Raw genomic sequence first — 19,398 nt, forward strand, 5'->3', positions numbered from 1 at the left:
GGAGTCGTGGGGGGGTGAAGGAGTCAAGCAGAGGGGTGTGTGTGTGTGAGTGTGAGTGAGTGTGTGTGTGTGTGTGAGAGGGGGGTACAAGGCTCAGGGCAGGAGCCTGGGGTGTGTGCGGGGCTGCAGGGCTCAGGGCAGAGGGCTGGGTGTGTGTGGGGGGGGATCAGGGTAGGGGTGTGTGCAGCGCACAGGGCTGGGCGTGTGGGGGGGATCAGGGCATAGGGCTGGGGGTGCTCATGGCAGGGGGCTGGAGGGGATATGCCCCTATTCCACCCCCCTTTCCCCAAAGCCCTGCCCCCGCTTCTTCTCTGCCTCCACACACTGACTCCACTCCTCTCCCACCCCCTCCCATCAGCTGATCGGCCGGCAGCGAGGGAGGGATGGAGAGGAGGAGGAGGGGCAGGAACCCAGCACACTGCGGGAAGAGGCAGGGGAGCCGGCAGGACCAAGCTTCTGCCCCCTGCCCGCATGGGAGGGGTTGGGGGGGCGGAGAAGAGCGGGCCGGGCCAAGCCGGGCTCCCGGCAGGCAGCAGCGTGCCATTAAAAATCGGCACGTGTGCCATCTTTGGTACACATGCCATAGGTTGCCGACCCCTGTTCTAGAATCTGGTACAATAAACTGCAGGGACAAATGCTCAGAATAAGTGCAAATAAAAGCTTTGAATTTAAAATTCCCAATACACAAGGCTTTTAACATAAATGTTAGAAGCCCTGATTTACACACACACACACTTCTCTCTTTTTAAATTGATGCAAGGAATTTTATAGTTGTTCACAGGTGGGTGTTGACTGTGCTGTGCAAGATAGCCAACCACAGGAATATAGAGAATTGCAAATCCAGAAAGAGTAGCTTTATTTACATAACACAATTCAGGTTGGTGTGGTGACTTGGATGTATCATACTGAGCTACTCTGAAGAAGATCCAGACTTGGAAGTGACTGTGGGACTTGCTATCTGTGTCAGTCGAAGGCTGTTTTCATAGTACATAGAAAGTTCCCACTGTCTTTGCCCTAAACAGGAGAGAGGAGCTATCCAGCTTGCAGTCAGAGAATAGCTTTGGGTTGTATGTCCAGCAACAGCACGTGTGTGTGTCTGTCTGAGGAAGTCCCTAGGCTTTATAGGAAAACCTGGCTTCTTTGTTCCTCCAGAAGTTATGTTCCTTATATCAACAGCTATACGCGTTCCAATACCCTTTACATTATCTTACCATGTTTGCTTTGTCAAACTCATTTATCATTCCGTTCCAAGCAGGTGTGGACAATGAGCAACCTCTTTTTGGACTGCCCCCTTCCATTGCTGCATGTTATTCCTCCTTGTGAAAGGACGTTTTGTATCCAGTCTGGTTTTAAGGGTTGTACTGGCCCTAATGTAACAACTTGTGAAATGGAACTTTTGTTAACAGGTCATTTGGGTGGTTCATTCCTAGAGCAATGTAAGCAGATTTTGGCCAGCAGTTAATAGTGCATGCAAATATAAGTACAGTGAGAGGAAGGATGGTCCATTGATTAGCCTGGGACTTGGGAGACCGGGATTCAATTCCCTACCCTTTGTGACCTTGGCCAAGTTACTGTGTCTCTCAGTGACCCATCTATAAAATGAGGCTAATAGCACTGTAATCAGGCTGCACTATCATAGATTAAAATCTTTAACATACAATTTAGTACCACCTCCATAGATCCATTTCTGATACACTATCTATCCCAAGGTATTGCACGAGCAACTATACAGGTGGGAAAAGAAACAAACAGTGACCCTAGAATGAAAGAAATGATATGTATTCTTTCCCTTATGTTCTTTATAATTTCACCCTCTACAATGGGAAATGTACTGTGATAAACAACAGCAATGGAAAGAGTTGGGGAGATGGTGGGAGGAATTTGGCAGACGTGTTAATTGTTAATATTTTAGTTTAAATTTGTTATACATGTTTCTAACTATACATGGATTCACAATACTACAATAAACAAAGTTTAAAACCCTCACACAATTCTAGAACTAGAGAACAGGGGAAAATGCTCATCCCATTGTTGGTAAAAGGGGAGTAGGTCATGTGGGTAAAATTCTGATGCTTGAAACCCCAGCAAAGAAAAACAACAACAACAGTGAAACAAACTTTGTTTCTTGGTTAACCAATTTTCTTGCTGTCACAAAAACAACCCCCTTCCTTTAAAGGCAACTAAGTATTAAACAGTCATATAAAGGCTAAAGCCGTGACTGATGCCATCTGGCATTTAACACCAGCTATAAATATGTGGTTGTGTCGTTTTTAATGTTGTGAATTGTCTTACTCAGCAGGCTAGTGTCAGGAGAGGAGTTTACACAAACTGAATTAAAGGTGTTTCCACAGAAAACAGAATTGTTAGGATCTGCTGAGATAACACAAAAGAAAATATTACATTATAGATCCAAAACAGCTAAACGTATTACATGACAAGATGATTAAGACTCTTATTTTTAATTTCACTAAAGCTATCTCTATTCAAATTTTATTTGGTGAATTTGCTGCCAATAAATTTCCTAAACATTAGCAAGTTATTCAAGTGCTTTTTAATCAAAAAAGTGAACAAGAGTCCTTACTTCCATGAGAGAGATGAACAAGTCATAATGTTGTGATTTATCAGTTTGTGTTCAGCTCAGACATCAGTTCTATGCAACTGTTGTTAAGCTCAACTAAGGCACGCTTTGTCCATAATACTAACAATATTTTGATTGGCAAGGAAGAAGAATATGACAAACTAGGTTTCCACTGACAGTTCAGATTGAATACATTATTCTCCATCTCACAGGCTTGCTGAATTTTTATTCTTGTAAACACTAAATAAGTTTGTAATTTCATTGTCTTTACACTGCTTTATGGGTCCAGTGGTGTCACCCTTGGAACTCTGGAAAGACTAAAAGCAGCCCAGAGAGAATGCTACATGCAATACATTATTACGGAAATGCCCTAATGCAGCGGTGTACAAACTTTTCCTGTCATGCCCCCCCACCCTTACCAGTAATGGAATCCCCTCCATTACTGCACAGTTGGCTCAGCAGAGAAGTTTGGACTGAAGGTGGAGCTGGGGGCTGAACTGGGGATGGGGGAGGAGGAGCTGGGGCTAGAGGTGGAGATGGCTTGGCAGTACAGCGGGGGCAGAGTGGAGCTGTGGCTGGGGGCAGAGCTAGGCTGGGTGGCAGCCCTCCCCACCTCCCGTAGGGGCTGGCCCAGGCCTCACCACTCCCCCGCCCCCCAAAAAAGGTTCCTACGCACCCCCCTAGCAGGGCATGCACCACAGTTCGGGAGCCACTGCCCTAATGGCTCAGTAGTTAAGGCTGTTTTGAGTTCTCCACTTAAAGCAAGGTATGACTCCCTTAATTAAAACAGGAACATTCACAGAAATCATTCTTAAAAATGGGCTTTTGCAAGAACTGTAATCTTCTATGGCACTTCACACTTTTAAGTGCCATTGTGGTACAATTCAAGAAGATTTAAAATCGCTCTTCTCTGGTTTCCACCATTTTTTCTCCCCAAGGTCATATAACATCACAATCTCAAGTCACAAATGTACAATTTCACAAGGGTTTCAACTTGCATTAATGCCCAACCTGGAGTTATTTGTGAGGAAAAATAAAAATATAAAATGTGATTTGGCTTTTCTGTTATAACTTTTGTTTTGGTTTGTTTTCTTGCGCCACAGAAGCTGGCAGAGCAATGAATGTTCACAGCCAGCTTCGGTTGCTTCCCAGGCCACCTCCCCATCTGACAATCCTATCCAGGTTCTTACACCACACTGTACTGTGGAGTCTAAACACCTTCCAGAGCACTTTACCAGATCGGCATTCATTCTGACAGACCTTGCTAGGTATGCGAGTTCAGGGCTTTCTGTCTCAAACTCTAGCAAGTCTATAGGGGGGAGGGATAGCTCAGTGGTTTGACCATTGGCCTGCTAAACCCAGGATTGTGAGTTCAATCCTTGAGGGGTCCACTTAGGGATCTGGGGCAAAAATTGGTCCTGCTAGTGAAGGTAGGGAGCTGGACTCGATGACCTTTCAAGGTCCCTTCCAGTTCTAGGAGATTGGTATATCTCCTATTATTATTATTATTATTATTATTATAAAAAACGAAGGGGAATGGGTGATTTAGAAGATGACAGATAAAGAAGCTGCAGCTTCAGAAGGTACAGAAGACACCTATAGGAGTCAGGGACAGACATGGAATGAGAAGGCAGCATAGGGGGCACAAGGACAGAGAAACCTTTCTTCACGTTAGACATTTTAAGCATGCAAAGTTTAGCACTTTCAACTTGGAAAAAGAGCTTGCCTGAACTATCTTCCTTCCTTCACGTTCCATAAAGCTATGAATCCTCCCTCAATACACATACCCCACATATAGAAATCTACAAGCAGAAGAGTCCCACGGCAGTAACCACCATTGCTATGGTGTGCCTCATGACATCTACCAGAGCTTAGTTTTCCCCTTTCAGTACTTACACACCAGGACTACTTAAAACTTTTGTTGTTAAAACAAAAACACCACCACACCACACACCAAGGAAATTCTCACACCAAAAATGCCATTAATGTACAGTTAAAGTTGCTCAAGTGTATTTCCTTTCACCACAAATTAAAAGTCAAGGAAATCACCAGTTTAGGCAACATTAACATCCAAACCAACCTCAGTTCACATCTCTTACCCCCACCAAATATAATCACAGACTCCTCAACTCTAAGACAAAGGGTAGACTTTTAAAAAATGCCTATGTGATGAAGGAGGCCTAAGCCCCCTTCACTTAGGCACTTTTGGAAATTCTACCCAAAGCCCATTTCACTCCAAAATACACTAACCACAAAGCTCACAGTCAATTACGCAAAAATTCCACTCAAATGCACAGCCTTAACTCTGACATCACTTTAAAAAAAAGGAGAAAAATATACATTTTTTTCAATACAAGTATGCATCTTTGTAAGATCTTTTTATAGAATACAGAAACACCTGCGCAATCTTAACTATGAAGTAAATATTGGTGTGTGAGCTAAATATATATATTTATATATGTTAATGTACATAGGATATTATGTGATGTGTTGGAATTAGCATTATTTAGTAATTTTCTGGAAATGAGAAGACAAGAACTCCTAGAAGAGCATGTGAACATCTGAATGCTACCACAGACAAGAGCTAATACAATTCTTCCATACCTTAAAAGCTGCACCTCCATGGATAATGGATTTGATGAAAATCCCAAGGTCAGCCCCAGTCTCCCGAGATTTGTTGCCTTTCAAGCTGACACCAAGTCCAGCAGAACCTGAATCATTCAGGGGTATCTCAAAGGTCAGCTGTTCTGTGGTCTCCAGTGAAAGAATACTGCAGTTGGGCTCTCCTTTCTGTTGGAGAAATTGAAAGATGAAAACAGTGGAGGAAAAAGAGAATATTACACACAGTGCATTCTAGGTTTCCCAGATCTAATTCTCTGGACAGGTTCATGTAACTAAAAATAGTTTTGCACCATAGTTCCTTTATCTAGTCAATAGCTTTTGGACTATTGCCTATGATTTGGTCACATGATTTTGTGACCTAATATACATGATTAAAATATTTATAAATATGATTACATGGAATATGGAAATACTTCAGTACAAGGTACTACAAGTTTGATGCTGCAGGACATTTAAGGTGAAGGATTCTGCATTTCAAACATATACAAACAGCTACATTAAAAAAATGTACTCATAAAATTCCCACTGCCTTTACATGTAGCGCTCACTGATTTTAATAGGAGTTGTTTGGTTAAATTTCATACCGCTCTAAGTTAAATCCTTAAAAAATTATTGCGCTCTTAGTGGATGAATTGGTGCCTGCTTTGGATATCTTTTAAAGTTTGGAGCAGCAGTGTAAGAAACAAAATTAATAGAAAAATGGTATATGCAGAAAAATACTATTTTAAAAAGCAGAACATGAAGTTAGCATTTCTCCAAGGTGCTGGACTGAAGTCCTCTGTTAATCCACACAGGAAGTGGGAGTGGAAACTTCTCAACATTGTCCTGCCAATGTTCCTCAAACCTAACTTGGAGGTATAGTAGAATCTCAGAGTTACAAACACCAGAATTAGGAACTGACCAATCAACCATTTGGAAATGGAAGTACACAATCGGGCAGCAGCAGAGACCAAAAAAAGCAAATACAGCACAGTACTGTGTTAAAAACACACTACTAAAAAAATAAAGGGAAAGTTTAAAAAAATATGTGGCAATGTAAGGAAACCGTTTCTGTGCTTCTGCACAGTCAAGTTTCAAAGTTGTATTAAGTCAATGTTCAGTCGTAAACTTTTGAATGAACAACCATAACGTTTTGTTCAGAGTTACGAACCATTCCCGACCTGTTTGTAACTCAGAGGTTCTCCTGTACCACCTCGATGGGTACAAGGAAGTTCATACCCTACACCCTTGCCATCTCTGCTGAGATTGTCCACACAGTATCAATGTGCACCAGTTGTGGGGCTGGTTTCTGGATAATCATAATGGTTCCTTTATGACCTTAAAGTTTATTATTCAGTCCAACAGGCAGTGGACTGAGGCCACTATACAATACATTTAACACCCTACATGGGCAGCAAGAGGTGTTATCAAAAAAGATAAGGGTAAAAACTAAATGTAAGTGAATGTCAACCGTTGAAATAGTATCAATTGAATACATGATTCACTTACATGTATCTAAGATGCCACTATTGCTGATGCAGAGTAACTACTGTCTGAGGGAGGGGTCATACTATTCAGTGAGCTAGAACTATAAACCTTGATTCTAATATGTACCATATACAAATATTTATTAAAATAATTGCATGAAAGTCAATTCATTTAATTGGAAAATACAAAAATGGCACGGTGTTGACACTGATAATTACTGTCTTGATGTCATTAGCTTATCTCCAGTACTCTTGCTCCACTTTCGTGCTCTTGCCTTTGTTCACTTAAGTACACAATTTTCTGTGGCATTTTTTCTTACATGAGTAATTAACAAAATTATAACATATGGAGGCAACAGTCCTGTAAAAGTTCCCAAAGCCAATGAATTAAAATAAATAAGGGAAACTGGGCTAGAATGGTTAGAGAATATGGTTGGATGTCTGGATTTGTATTGTCACCTGTGACAATGACTCATCATATGAGTTCGGTCAAGTGCCTTAATCACATAGCCCAGGAGCAGAGCCTCAGCTTTCCCTCTAGCTGAAGTTAATTAGACTGGATCTTACTGATTAACAATTTGTAGTTATGAAATATATTACCACAATGGGGCTGCTAGGAATCTACTGCTAAGGTATGTATCCCACAACATGGCTCAAAAGGGGGAATCCTTCATCTAAGATATATCTTGTCTAGCCATAAGAAATCTTAGATGTGGAGCGAACTGAAGCCCAAATCTGACAATCCCAGGATCAGTGTGAGGGAAGATGAGTTTTAGCATAAACACTCAGATATTATGGAGATGAGGCTCTAAATAAATATGGAGAGAGAGAGAGAGAGAGAGAGAGAGAGAGAGATATTACCAGATCTTTTATTCATAGCATTTGAAATGCGGGAGGGAGGCATGGCACTAAATTTTGGACCCAAAGTAAAATACCAACAACAAAAACATTCTGGCTTCTCACTGAAATATTTACCACAACTACACCAAACATCTCAAGTATCTCCTAATGCAATGATAGCACCCCAAATGCCTTATATAAACTGGATCACCTACATTTCTGCCTGCTAATTGCTTGCTGCACCAAATATGAACTTTATTTTCAACTAACAGCATAGGAAATGGACAGTTAATATCCATACCCCTCATATAATCATATCATTTCACAACATGAATATTGGGTGCACTTGCTGACATCATTCACTTATATATTCTCTGGGATTTTCTGTCAGTATCCTTTTGGATCACAAAATAAACGGCTGCTGAAACAACACAAAACATAAAACAACTCCCTATCATCATACCAAGCCAGTACAACTGAAACCTTTGTGCCCCCTCAGCATAGTGCAAGAAAGTCTGGCTGTAAGACAGATCTTTATAGTGAAGAAGTTGGAAAATTGCTCATGTCCTTAAATGATGACAGGAGAGACAGCATGGGTAAAACAGACTGTTCACTCCTGAACAGCTCTGTCAAGTTTTTTTTTTTCTTTTTGCCATGTCCCTTCAAAAGGACAGAATATTTTATATTGTTAATTCTAGTGGACAACATTACAATAACTAGGCAATTACTATACAATTTGTATACTATAAATAATAACTACAAACATGTGCTTTATAACATTGTTTCTAAATATAAGTGAGTTCAGTTTTAAACTAGATTCCTAAATAAGTAGACTGCTAAAAACAAGTGAAAAGCTAACCAAACTCTTGAAGTTTTGCACAACATTTTTACATTTATTTAATAAAGGTATTCTGTGCATTAGTGCTTTTCACTAATCCATTGGGTTATCATCTGAGTGTCTAGACATGCTATTTGTATCAAATGAGATTTTAAAATGTGTTCAGTGAGACAAATACTATTTTTTTTTTCAGTATTAGGTTTCTTTCAGCTCTTCTTCAATACCCAGTTTGGAATCCTTATAGTTTCACAATGCTTCACTGCAGCGCTCTAAGTATCGTGTAATTTTATTATAAGAAAACCTCAATAAATTAAAGTTAAATTTAAACAACAGCTGCTTGTACCTATTACTCAAGGAACTCTGCAGACAATCCCCCCTAATACCTTTCACAACTGCTCCTTTTCCAGTAGAGCTAAATTGGTTTAAAAACTGCCCCTTCTTGGGTGCATATTTACAGTCGGCTTAGCTAAGATCCAGCTAATGAATGCTGACAATCTGGCCCTTTTGGCAGATAGCAAAAAGGAAGTGGTAAACATGGTATCAGAGTGGACATCCATGTTTGAAAGTAAACGCAAAGAAAACTGAAGTTATGCAAGTAACAAAGGTGGAGAAAGAGCTGTTGATAGGAGTTTCAGGAGAGAAGCTGAATCAGAAGAAAGAAGTTGGTATTGGGAAATACACTTACTGCCATTGGAAAGAATTCTGGAGAATTGAAAAGAACCACCCAGTATGCATGGGCAGCCGTGAAAAAGGTGGCAGGAGCACGGTGGGACCAGCAATTAAGTAACAAACTGAAAGGAAAAGTGTACAAGGCATGCGTTTGTCCCTGCCTGCCCTACAGTTTGGAAAGGGTGGATCTGATGGAAAGGGAAGAAAAAAAAATATAGGTAGTAAAAAAACATTGTACTGAGGATAATGGAAGACAAGCAGAGCTTAGAGGGCACATGGAAGAAATCAGGGGGAAGATGAACTTGGAACTCTTCGGGTATATCTACACTGCAATTAAAAACCCACAGCTGGCCCATGACAGCTGACTTGGGCTATGGGGCTGTTTAACTGCGGTGTAGATGTTCACGCTTGGGCTGGAGAGTGAGCTCTGGGACCTCACAAGGGGGGAGGGTCCGGAGCCCAAGTCCAAATGTCTCCACCACAATCAAACAGCTCCTTAGCCCGAGCCCCATGAATCTGAGTCAGCTGACACAGGCCAGCCAGAGGGCTCTAACTGCAGTGTAGACATACCCTTAGTGATAGAAAGCCTGGGAAGCACATGTCTGAGGTGGGCGGCACATGTGATAATGATCAGGAAAGAAAGGGTGGGAGGAAGGGGACAGCAAAAAAGGATATGGAAGACCAAGGAAACGGTGAAAAGACTTTGTTAAGAGAAGTTTGAAGAGAAAAGGAATGGAACTCCAAGACATGCAAACCCATGCCATGGACTGGAAGGAGCGGCGAAGAAATGTGGGCACCTCTGATCCAGTGTAAATGGGAAAAGGAGTCAAAAAATGAAGTGAAGTTTACCCTAATATCCAGATAAACGTGACTTACAATCAAACTAAGCCTGGTTTGTTTTAACTGTAATGTCACACACTAGCTAGCCACGAAATGAAACTGGATGAAATCCCACTGACCACAATTCTTTAGAGAATAGGTGAGAGGAAAGCTGCATCATATGTAAAAGTCAATTCCACAGCTCAGTGTGAAACTACAGTAGCCCTGTCCTTATCTCTGCACTTAAGACACACCATTTCTTACCTATTCCGTGGAATTTAACCGCAAATGCTTGGATGCTCAGCATAGCAAGTAGCAATTACTTCATCACAGACAACTACAGCAATGAAAAACCTACTGAAAATTTCTGTTGGCAGAGGAAGAAATACAAATATATTTCCTAAAAGTTTGGTTTCCTTCAATACACCAGTAACTTTAAATTCTCATCCTCGTAACTCCTTCTGCTCTTCATAATAGATGTCCCTTCACTGAAGACTGTAAACAGCTGCAAACTTCCTAAAAGTAAGGGAATCTGTCCAGTTAACTGCCTTTTTTGAGTAACCAGTCTCATGAATATTCATTTGTTAGTAGCAACTTCCCCAAATCCTAATTTTCCCTTATATTGCTAGAACACTGTCCCAATGCATCAATATTTTAAGGCAGAGCAGCAATCTTTGCCTGAAAGATTTATGGTCTGGTAAAGCAACTCCACTCTGATGCACTAAGTCTTCAATTCTATTAGAAATACCTTTGCTCTCAGTTCTTTACTTCAAAACTGGTATCATCCTATAATCCTAGTCCACTTGAGGATGGTGTGAATGCAATGAGCTGCAACACTAATAAGTTTCTGTTCCAGAAAGAACACAGTAACTGTCCAAAATGATACGAACTTGGGTTTCTTTTTCAACACAACCAATATTTTAGAATTACTCCAGGCAGTAATTAAGGTGAATTTTTCTCCACAGTATATATAATACACATCCACATCTCTTAAAGTGTAGTGTACTGTTGAAGTTGCATTGCACTACAGAGCCAGGTAAGCAATTCAGTAGTACGGTGGGTCACAGTTCTGTGTTTAACAGCACCTCTGCTCCCTCCACAGTATCCTCAAGGGTGCCCTTTAGGTATTAGACCTCACCTCTCTATGGGAAAGGACCTGCGTCTCTCCCTCCAGACATGGGATTTAGGTGCCATCCCCTGCAATTCACTGTGACTATCCTAGCAGTTTGACGTCAGTCCAGCATCTGCAGATTGCTCTCTCAGGAACAATGCCAGGGTTACCAGTGGCCAGCCAGCTTTCACAAAGTACAGTCTATTTATTTTAGGACAAAAAGTATTACAAAGAAACAACAGTCTATATGCAGGCTAAGCTTAGCAAGCATCACTCATCTTCCACATGGAGACATTAGTAGGTTTCCAATCCCTCAAACCCTTCCAGCAGGGTTCTTCCTTCTTCGTTAAAATCTTATGTTGTTTTTGGATCAAAATGAGGGCCCTTCTCAGCCAGTTCAGTCTGGCTCTTTACCCCACAAGCTCTTTGTCTGTGGGCCTCTTGAACACAGTAGGAACCAGTAAATGTAAGTCACCTCAAGAGGTGGTACTTTTCTGGAAAATCTCCACCAAGCATTCTCAAGACTACAGTACCCACACGAGGAAATAAGGAAACAGATCAACAGAGCCAGATGTGTACCCAGAAACCTCCTTCTGCAAGACAAACCCAAGAAAGAAACCAACAGGACTCCACTGGCCATCACATACAGTCCCCAGCTCAAACCCCTCCAACGCATCATCAGGACAATGATCCCACACACTACAGGCCCTTGGTGGGGGGCCAGTCCTCGCCCACAGACAACCTGCCAACCTGAAGCATATTCTCACCAACAACACACACACCATAGTAACTCTAGCTCAGGAACCAACAACCAACACAAAAACCTCGATGCCCTCTGCCCACATATCTACACACCAGCAACACCATCACAGGACCTAACCAGATCAGCCACACCATCACCGTTTCATTCACCTGCACGTCCACCAATGTAATATATTCTGATATGTACATCGCCAAACTGGACAGTCGGATAAATGGACACAAATCAGACATTAGGAATGGCAAAATAAAAAAAAACCTGAGACAAAACCAACCTCCCTCCACAACAGCAGATGTTGTTAAGGTGGCCATCCTACAACAAAAAAACTTTGGGACAGACTCAAAGAGAAAACTGCTGAGCTCAATTCATCTGCAAAATTTGACACCATCAGCTCAGGACTAAACAAAGACTGTGAATGGCTAGTTTCTCCTCCTCCCTTTTCACACCTCTCAGCTCTGAACAGGCCCCATCCTCCCCTGATTTGATCTAACTGTTATCTCTAGTTTGCTTCTTTGCTGCTTATATATACACACCTGCCCCTGGAAATTATCCAAGAAGAAGTGGGTATTCACCCACGAAAGCTCATGCTGCAAAACTTCTGTTAGTCTATAAGGTGCCACAGGATTCTTTGCTGCTTCTACAGAACCAGACTAACACGGCTACCCCTCTGATACTTTTCTGGAGTCGTTTCCTAGGGTCTGCAGTAACTGTCCCCCACTGATTCTACTTCTTGGGGGAAACTCAGTAACCCTCCTCCACAGAGTTAGCATACGAGCCTCAGTTCACAAGGATATCTATAATAGTCATAGATACAAAAATGTATTACTACTCCCAAGGCCTATGGCATTTGGCACATCTCAATAGAATAGTTTTTTGCAGTTTTCATGCTCCCGAGATCATGCATCCGTCACAAGACGATCCCTAGAAACCCTTTATATATATATATTAAATTACAAGTATGGGAAATCAAAAGGTGCTGAATTTTAATTCTGCCTAGATATATTCATGAACCTAAAGGAAATAAATAAACTTCAGGGTTATGCTTGAGTAAAGAATGGGTACTTAGCCTACAGTAATTGTGGTTCTTCAAGATCTATTGGCCATAGATATTCCTCTTCTGGTGCACAGGTGCATATGAAACTGGAATCTTTTGAATAGTAGTATCTGTGGGGCTACACCTGCACCTTGCAGGGCCTCCAGCACCCTGTAGCTGAGGGTATAAAGGACAGTGCAACCACAATCACTCTCCAGTTCCTTAACTAAAACAGAATCCAGATTGCCAACGACTCCATAGTAACAGAGAAGGAATGGAGATTATGGAATACACATAAACATCTTGAAGACTAAAGTTACTGTAGGGTAAATTAACTGTCCTTTCTTTGAGTGATTGTCCCCATGTATTCCACTTCTGGTGACTGAAGCAGTAACTCATGTCCTGGAGGTGGGTACTTAGAACCTACTGAAACAATGACTGTAGGGCAGCTTTGCCAAAGCAGACATTGGATATGGAGCCCTTTACCAAGGGGTAATGCTGAGTAAAGGTGTGAGTTGAACTCCAGGTAGATGCTGTATAAAGTGCACTACTGATACATGCTCTGATACAGTTCATTTCAACACTCTTTGGGTGAACACTGGTTGACCCTTCAGTCTGTTGGTGAACACTAGAAAGAGTCTGGCAGAATACCTGAATAGTTTCACTCAGTCCAGATAGCAAGTGACAGATCTGATAACATCTAAGGTGTGAAGTTTGGCCTCCCCGCGGACGAGTGGCGTGAGATTTGGGGGAAAAAACTGGTAGGTCCATAAACTGAATAGGGGTGAGAGTGGACTCTGCTATCTTGACTTTGAGGCTGAGAGCAGCAAAAAGATCCAGGACTGTCTGGCTGAGCTTCTCATGTGATGATTGACCCTCTGTGAGCCAGTCATCAACTATGGTACTTGACTCCATTGCCTTCTTAGATGTGCAGCCATGACTGCTAGCACTTGATGAGGCCTCTTAGGGCTGTGGAGATTACAAGGGAACCATCGTGAATCAGTAATGAGACTTTCCCACAAGAAACTAGAAGTATTTCCTGTGAGTGATATGAATTACGATATGGAACTAGGCATCTTGCAAGTGAGGAGCTGTGAACAGTCTTCAGGATCTCAGGTAGAAATTTGAATTTATCAACCATTAATTTGAAACAATGGATGAATTTGTTGAGTTGTCAGAGATCCAAAATGTGAATTCAACCTCTTTTCTTATGTAGGGCTAGGAAATAAAGAGAATAACTCCCCTGCCCTTGACTTTCATGGACATTTCTTCCATGACTCTGAGTTGCGGAAGGGAGTCCACTTTGTTTCTGAGCAATATCTTGCGAGATAGTCCCAGAAGAGGAAAGGAAAAGAGTAGGGAGGGGTTGGAATTGGATAAAAAACCTTTGTCCACTATTTCCAGGTCTCACTGGTCTGAGCGCATCAGGTTATAGACTTCCCAATAAGAAAAATTGGGGGTGTGGGGACATAAGTAACTGAAAACAGGGGTGTATTATGGAAAATGACAGACATCCTTAATGCATGTATCACCATCTCTCCATCTATAAACTCATCAATTTTTAATTTTTGGGTTGTGTAGGCAAAGAACTGGAAAGTGTCTCTGGGATCTCCAGTAAGATCTAACTGCAGCATCCTTCTGAAAAGTTTTCCAGTGGGGGTAGGCATGCACTGATATTCATACATAGATTGTTATGACAGCTGGTATTACTTGGCAACTACAAGATTTGAAATAAGTGAAAACAGTAATTTTCCAAAAATTAAACACTTACTGTAATCAAATCTCTCAAATCTTATGGCAGACCTCTGAAAATTCAATATATATTGGATATAGGCAATCTTCAGCAATTTTATAATTTGTTTGATAGGACTGAACAATAGAATCAATTGTCTCAAAATGCAAATGACTTCACTGTTATATCAGTAAAACCAAGGCTCTTGTTTGAGAAGTTTTGCTCCCAAACCTGGGATTGATGACTGGAGTTTGATAACTCAACAAAACAAGAACACCCCAAAGCCCTCTCTCCTGCAAACTCTTACTCATTAGTCAAATTAGTCAGAAAATGGCCAAAGTTCATAAAGGACTGCATTTCAAAAAAAGGTGAGGGGACTGTGTAAACCTGTTAGACATATTAGCAGAAAAACTTACAACTATAGCAAACCAATGGTCAATGCAATAGATGGAACATCTTGAATTGAGAGTTTCAGGAGACTTACTTGAGTACACTGCTAGCTAACTAAGTGTCACCACTGGTTTTTACTTAGCTTTAATAAGTGCATCTGTGATACAGATCTCTGACTTGTTAATTAAAAAGCTATATGTAATCCTTCAAACAGTGTAATATTTACTTATATACTTCTAATATCTTTCCACACCTACAGGCCACAGTCAAAATGCATCTTCAATCTTCCCTACCGTCTACAGTAGAAACTGTCTTCTACCTACAACAGAAACAGAACTGGAAGGTTTCAAAAATAAGCACTTTTCATTGTGTTATTTCTTCTCAATATGGTCCATGGTATCTACTAAATATTATGCTCAATCCTCCATCTCCTGAGACACCACTTTCAATTAAACCTCTCATTTAATCTAAGAATGCCTGTTCTCATTGACCACTGCACTTTTTATCTGTGGATTTATGATAATCTAATGCACATCTCCCTGACTGGAAGGGCTGCCTTATTTATCCCCATTGTTCTTTTGCCAAAAGAGAAGCTTACAAAAAACCCAGTTCTCACTGAAGCCAGGAAGGAAATAGCATTTGTTTAACACAACAAGAGGCCTTTCACTACCTGACTGATGCCCTTGACCAGCACACTATCATGGCCTCTCAATGTGCTGGCTGCCCCTTGCCTGGCTGCTCAGTTCTGATAAGAGATGTCAAGTCCCTTGAGTGCCATTCAGAGCTCAGAATGAGAGGCAATGGACCCATGAGGATTATTTTCAAAGGCTTATGAAGGAAATAAGACATTTACATGCTTTCTCTACTATTTTCTGCAAGAAACCCTCCAGGTTAAAGAGCAATCTCTGAACATTGACTATTATTTGACAGAAAGGTTTGAAAAAACATGCTGAATTGTTTACACCATTCTTTACCTTCTTTCCAATAAGAACTTTGACACAGTTTAAAAACACATATAGATATACTGTAATGCTTCTGAAAACAATGCTCCAAGGTAATGGTGTGATGTAATGTCACAATGAGGTAAATAACTGAAGTCACTGTTGCATATATCCCTTACCACACTTTTACAGAAGCGTTATATCTGCATTTATCTACCTACCATACTGTGATAAAAATAGTCACTAATGGTACCTCCTGTTAAAAGGACAGAGGTGAGTGTTATTTTGTGCATGGATATTTTGCACATTAATGTAGTGCACTGCAAGTCCATGTTACATTGGATAGAAAGGCTTTAGTTTGAAATACCTAGATGCCTTGGAGCCACAGCTTTGAATACTGACTGAATCAGATTCAGCACTTTAATCCTCCAAGGATGATAAATTGCATTTCACATTTTACCATGTGAGACTCTGTCAGAGACTTCAAAAGCAAGATCCTCCAACTTCCTTTGTATACTTATTCAAACTCTCATGGCAATTTTTATGAGAGAAAATGGTCTCCTTTTATGAAAGAGTTTTGTCATAAATAATAGCTCAGTGCCTTACTGCACTCTTAACACCAAACTATCCAGCCTCGCTTCCTTTTGTAAGTTATGAGACTCTGGGAAGTAGACTGGGAGGCACATCAACTAGTTAAGACTAAAACCCCATTTCAGCCAGGCATTTACTCATGCAAGTAATCCCACTAACATCTAACATTCTTTAAGGCAGGCATATGGTTGAAGACCTTGCTGAATCAGGACCTAAATTTGCACACTACCTTCAAGAAGAGTTTAGCACAGCACTGAGATATTACCCAGGCTCTATGGAACACTGTTAGTAGATAGTCAGCCACATACAAATCTTATTAATTTTTCTAACTGACTTAATAGCTACAGTTTTAAAGTAGGGATGGTAAAGAGAACACCCTTTGGATAGTTTTGTCTACACACTTCAAATCCCAGAGAGGTTCACAATAAGAAGTCATATCCTAGAACAGTGGTTTTCAAACTGCAGGCTGCGACCCAGTACTGGGTCGTGAAATGTAAGGCACTGGGTCTCAGCGGCTCTGGTCAGCACCAACGACCGTGCCATTAAAAGTCCCATCAGCGGTGCTGCCCGGCTAAGTCAGGCTAGTCCCTACCTGTTCTGACACCGTGTTGTCAGCAGCAGGTCCGGCTCCTAGGCAGTGGGGCCACGGGACTCCGCACACTGCCCCCACTCCGAACCCGGCTCCACACTCCCATTGGCCAGAACCGACCAATGGGAGCTGGGAGTGGGGTGGGGTGGGGTGTGCCTGCGGGCAAGAGCCACACGGAGCTACTTGCGCACTTCCGCCTAAGAGCCAGACCTGCTGCTGGCCCCTTCTGTGGCGCAGCGTAAGGACAGGCAAGTAGCCTGCCTTAGCACCCCTGCTGCGCCGCTGACCGGGAGCCACCCGAGGTAAGCTCGTGCCCCAACCCCCTGCCCCAGTCCTGAGCCTCCCCCAAACCCAGAGCCCTGCCCTGCACCCCAAGCCCCTCATGCCTGGCCCCACCCCTGAGCCTGCACCCCCAGCCCATAGCCCTGACCCCCTGCCACAGCCCAGAACCACCTCCCATACCCTGAACCCCTCATTCCCGGCACCACCCCGCAGCCCTCATCCCCGCACCCCAACCCTCTGCCCCAGCCCCTCCCACACCCCAACTGGGTCGCCAGAAAAAAAGTTTGAAAATCACTGTCCTGGAAGAACTTTTTCATAGATACATTCATAGATCTTAGGGCCAGAAGGGACCATGATCATCATTTCTGATGGGTAGATCTGATGATGCTTTCAGATGATAAATCCACTTGGCAGCTATAGTGGGTTAAGTAATGACCAAAACAAATCTTGATTTTACAGCAAATAAATATTGTAGCCCAGATAGCTGGGAGTTGAAGCATATAAAGCCTAAGTTTCTGTTGAGAGCCATATGTTATAGTGTCTCCACTCCTATTCATACCTCTTTCTGGTTTCTAATTTCATGGATTCAAGTGTGATGCCAACTAAGACTTCTGAGCTTTCTGGTGTATATGATGCCAAATACGCTGATCTTATCTGGAGATCTTCAAGGGGTTTTTCATAAGTGTTTGGAAACAGACAGACTATCCTGAATCAAAATCCAAGATGGTCGCCCTTAAACACCTTCAAAAGGATTTGGGTCCAAAGCAATGCCAGTTCCAAATGAAGTCAGCTCCTCTGCAGCTCTCAACACAGATATTGCTGACCCTCCTTGAGAAAGGCTGGGAACAAACTAAAATTCTTTGTTTTAATGGGAGCTAGACTGATACACAACAACACTGCCAAAACCTCACTCTAGTACTGCAAAATGGTGCAAAAATAACACCCACTCAACAACAAAAAAATGGTTTTTAACAAAAAAACTAAACTCAAACAAATTATTCTAAGCTAAGGAGGAAAAAAAACCAGAGGCAGCAGAAATAAACAGGTAGATGATACCAAGACCAGCTTGCCACACTTCATGCTATGATCCCCTGCATAAAAACGTGATAGTCATTTTAGATAATGAACAAGATAACTAAATAACACTGCCTCAGTACACTATTTCTATTACTCTAGCTGTTACCTATAGTAAGTTTAGCTAATACTGCAAATACTGAGGTAACTATACATTTAGTTCATGTAAACTGCAGAGTTTAAACATTGACTACTATACCCTTTGCAAAACGTTCTAATGTACAAAGATGCATGTGCATGGTCCTCTCTGTCAATACTTTTTAGATTGTTCCAGATTAGTGGTGCCCACAACCCCACAAACAAGACTCTCTGCACAAGAAATTCTTCAGGAAGATGTGATTTTGATATGTATATAGTCTATAAAGCACCTTGGAATGAAAGGTTCTATATACATTTAAGATTTTCTCCCCTGTATTTATATAAGGTACAAAAATATTCATATAGATATTGTATTATATATTATTTAAAAACATTAAAATTTGATGTGTATCATGGGCCAGATTTTCAAAAGCTAGACTTCATTTTTGAGAGAGAACAGTTAATTGCTGAAGTGACAATTTATTTGAACCATAATTTAGGATACTTGTATAGGTGCCACAGGACTCTTTGCTGCTTGTATATCAGAGGAATTCCTAATTTAATCTACTAATCAGGGATTTTAAACATATAAATTATTGAAATTGTCACTACAAACAACTGAAGGTACAATAGTGGTTAAGGCTGTACTGAAATTTGGTGCAGTCTTTCCTGCAGATTAACAGGTAAGAAACAATAAAGAAATCAAGCTTTGAATACTTAAAATAAAAAGGACATTTCAGACAAGCAAGAAATCTTTCTTTAGATGAAGAATTCCGGGTAGTGCAAAGAATTGATTAGAAAAAAGCTAAAACGTAAAAGTTAATCACAACAGAGTGGAAGAAAAAGCATAACTGAACTTGCCACTAACCGTGCTTCCTTCCATACTGTATAATAAATATGTAAAAAGAGAGAATTCTAGATATAAAGATCAACAGTTTACATTACACAGGTTCTTCTCCTATAGTATTTGTTATAAAAACACCAG

At 41.3% G+C, this 19,398-nt stretch overlaps 1 protein-coding gene across 8 annotated transcripts in view; it reads right to left on the reverse strand.

Moving 5' to 3' along the window:
- Positions 1–19,398, reverse strand: part of PARD3B (par-3 family cell polarity regulator beta) — a 645,413-nt gene that overhangs the window by 267,105 nt on the left and 358,910 nt on the right. For all 8 annotated transcript variants that reach the window (XM_039494273.1, XM_039494274.1, XM_039494277.1 and 5 more), the window contains one exon: positions 5,183–5,368. In XM_039494273.1, coding sequence (XP_039350207.1) covers positions 5,183–5,368 — 186 coding nt within the window. The remainder of the gene's footprint in view (positions 1–5,182; positions 5,369–19,398) is intronic.

This window comes from Mauremys reevesii, linkage group 11 (assembly GCF_016161935.1).
Source record: "Mauremys reevesii isolate NIE-2019 linkage group 11, ASM1616193v1, whole genome shotgun sequence".
Taxonomy (NCBI): Eukaryota; Metazoa; Chordata; order Testudines; family Geoemydidae; genus Mauremys; species Mauremys reevesii.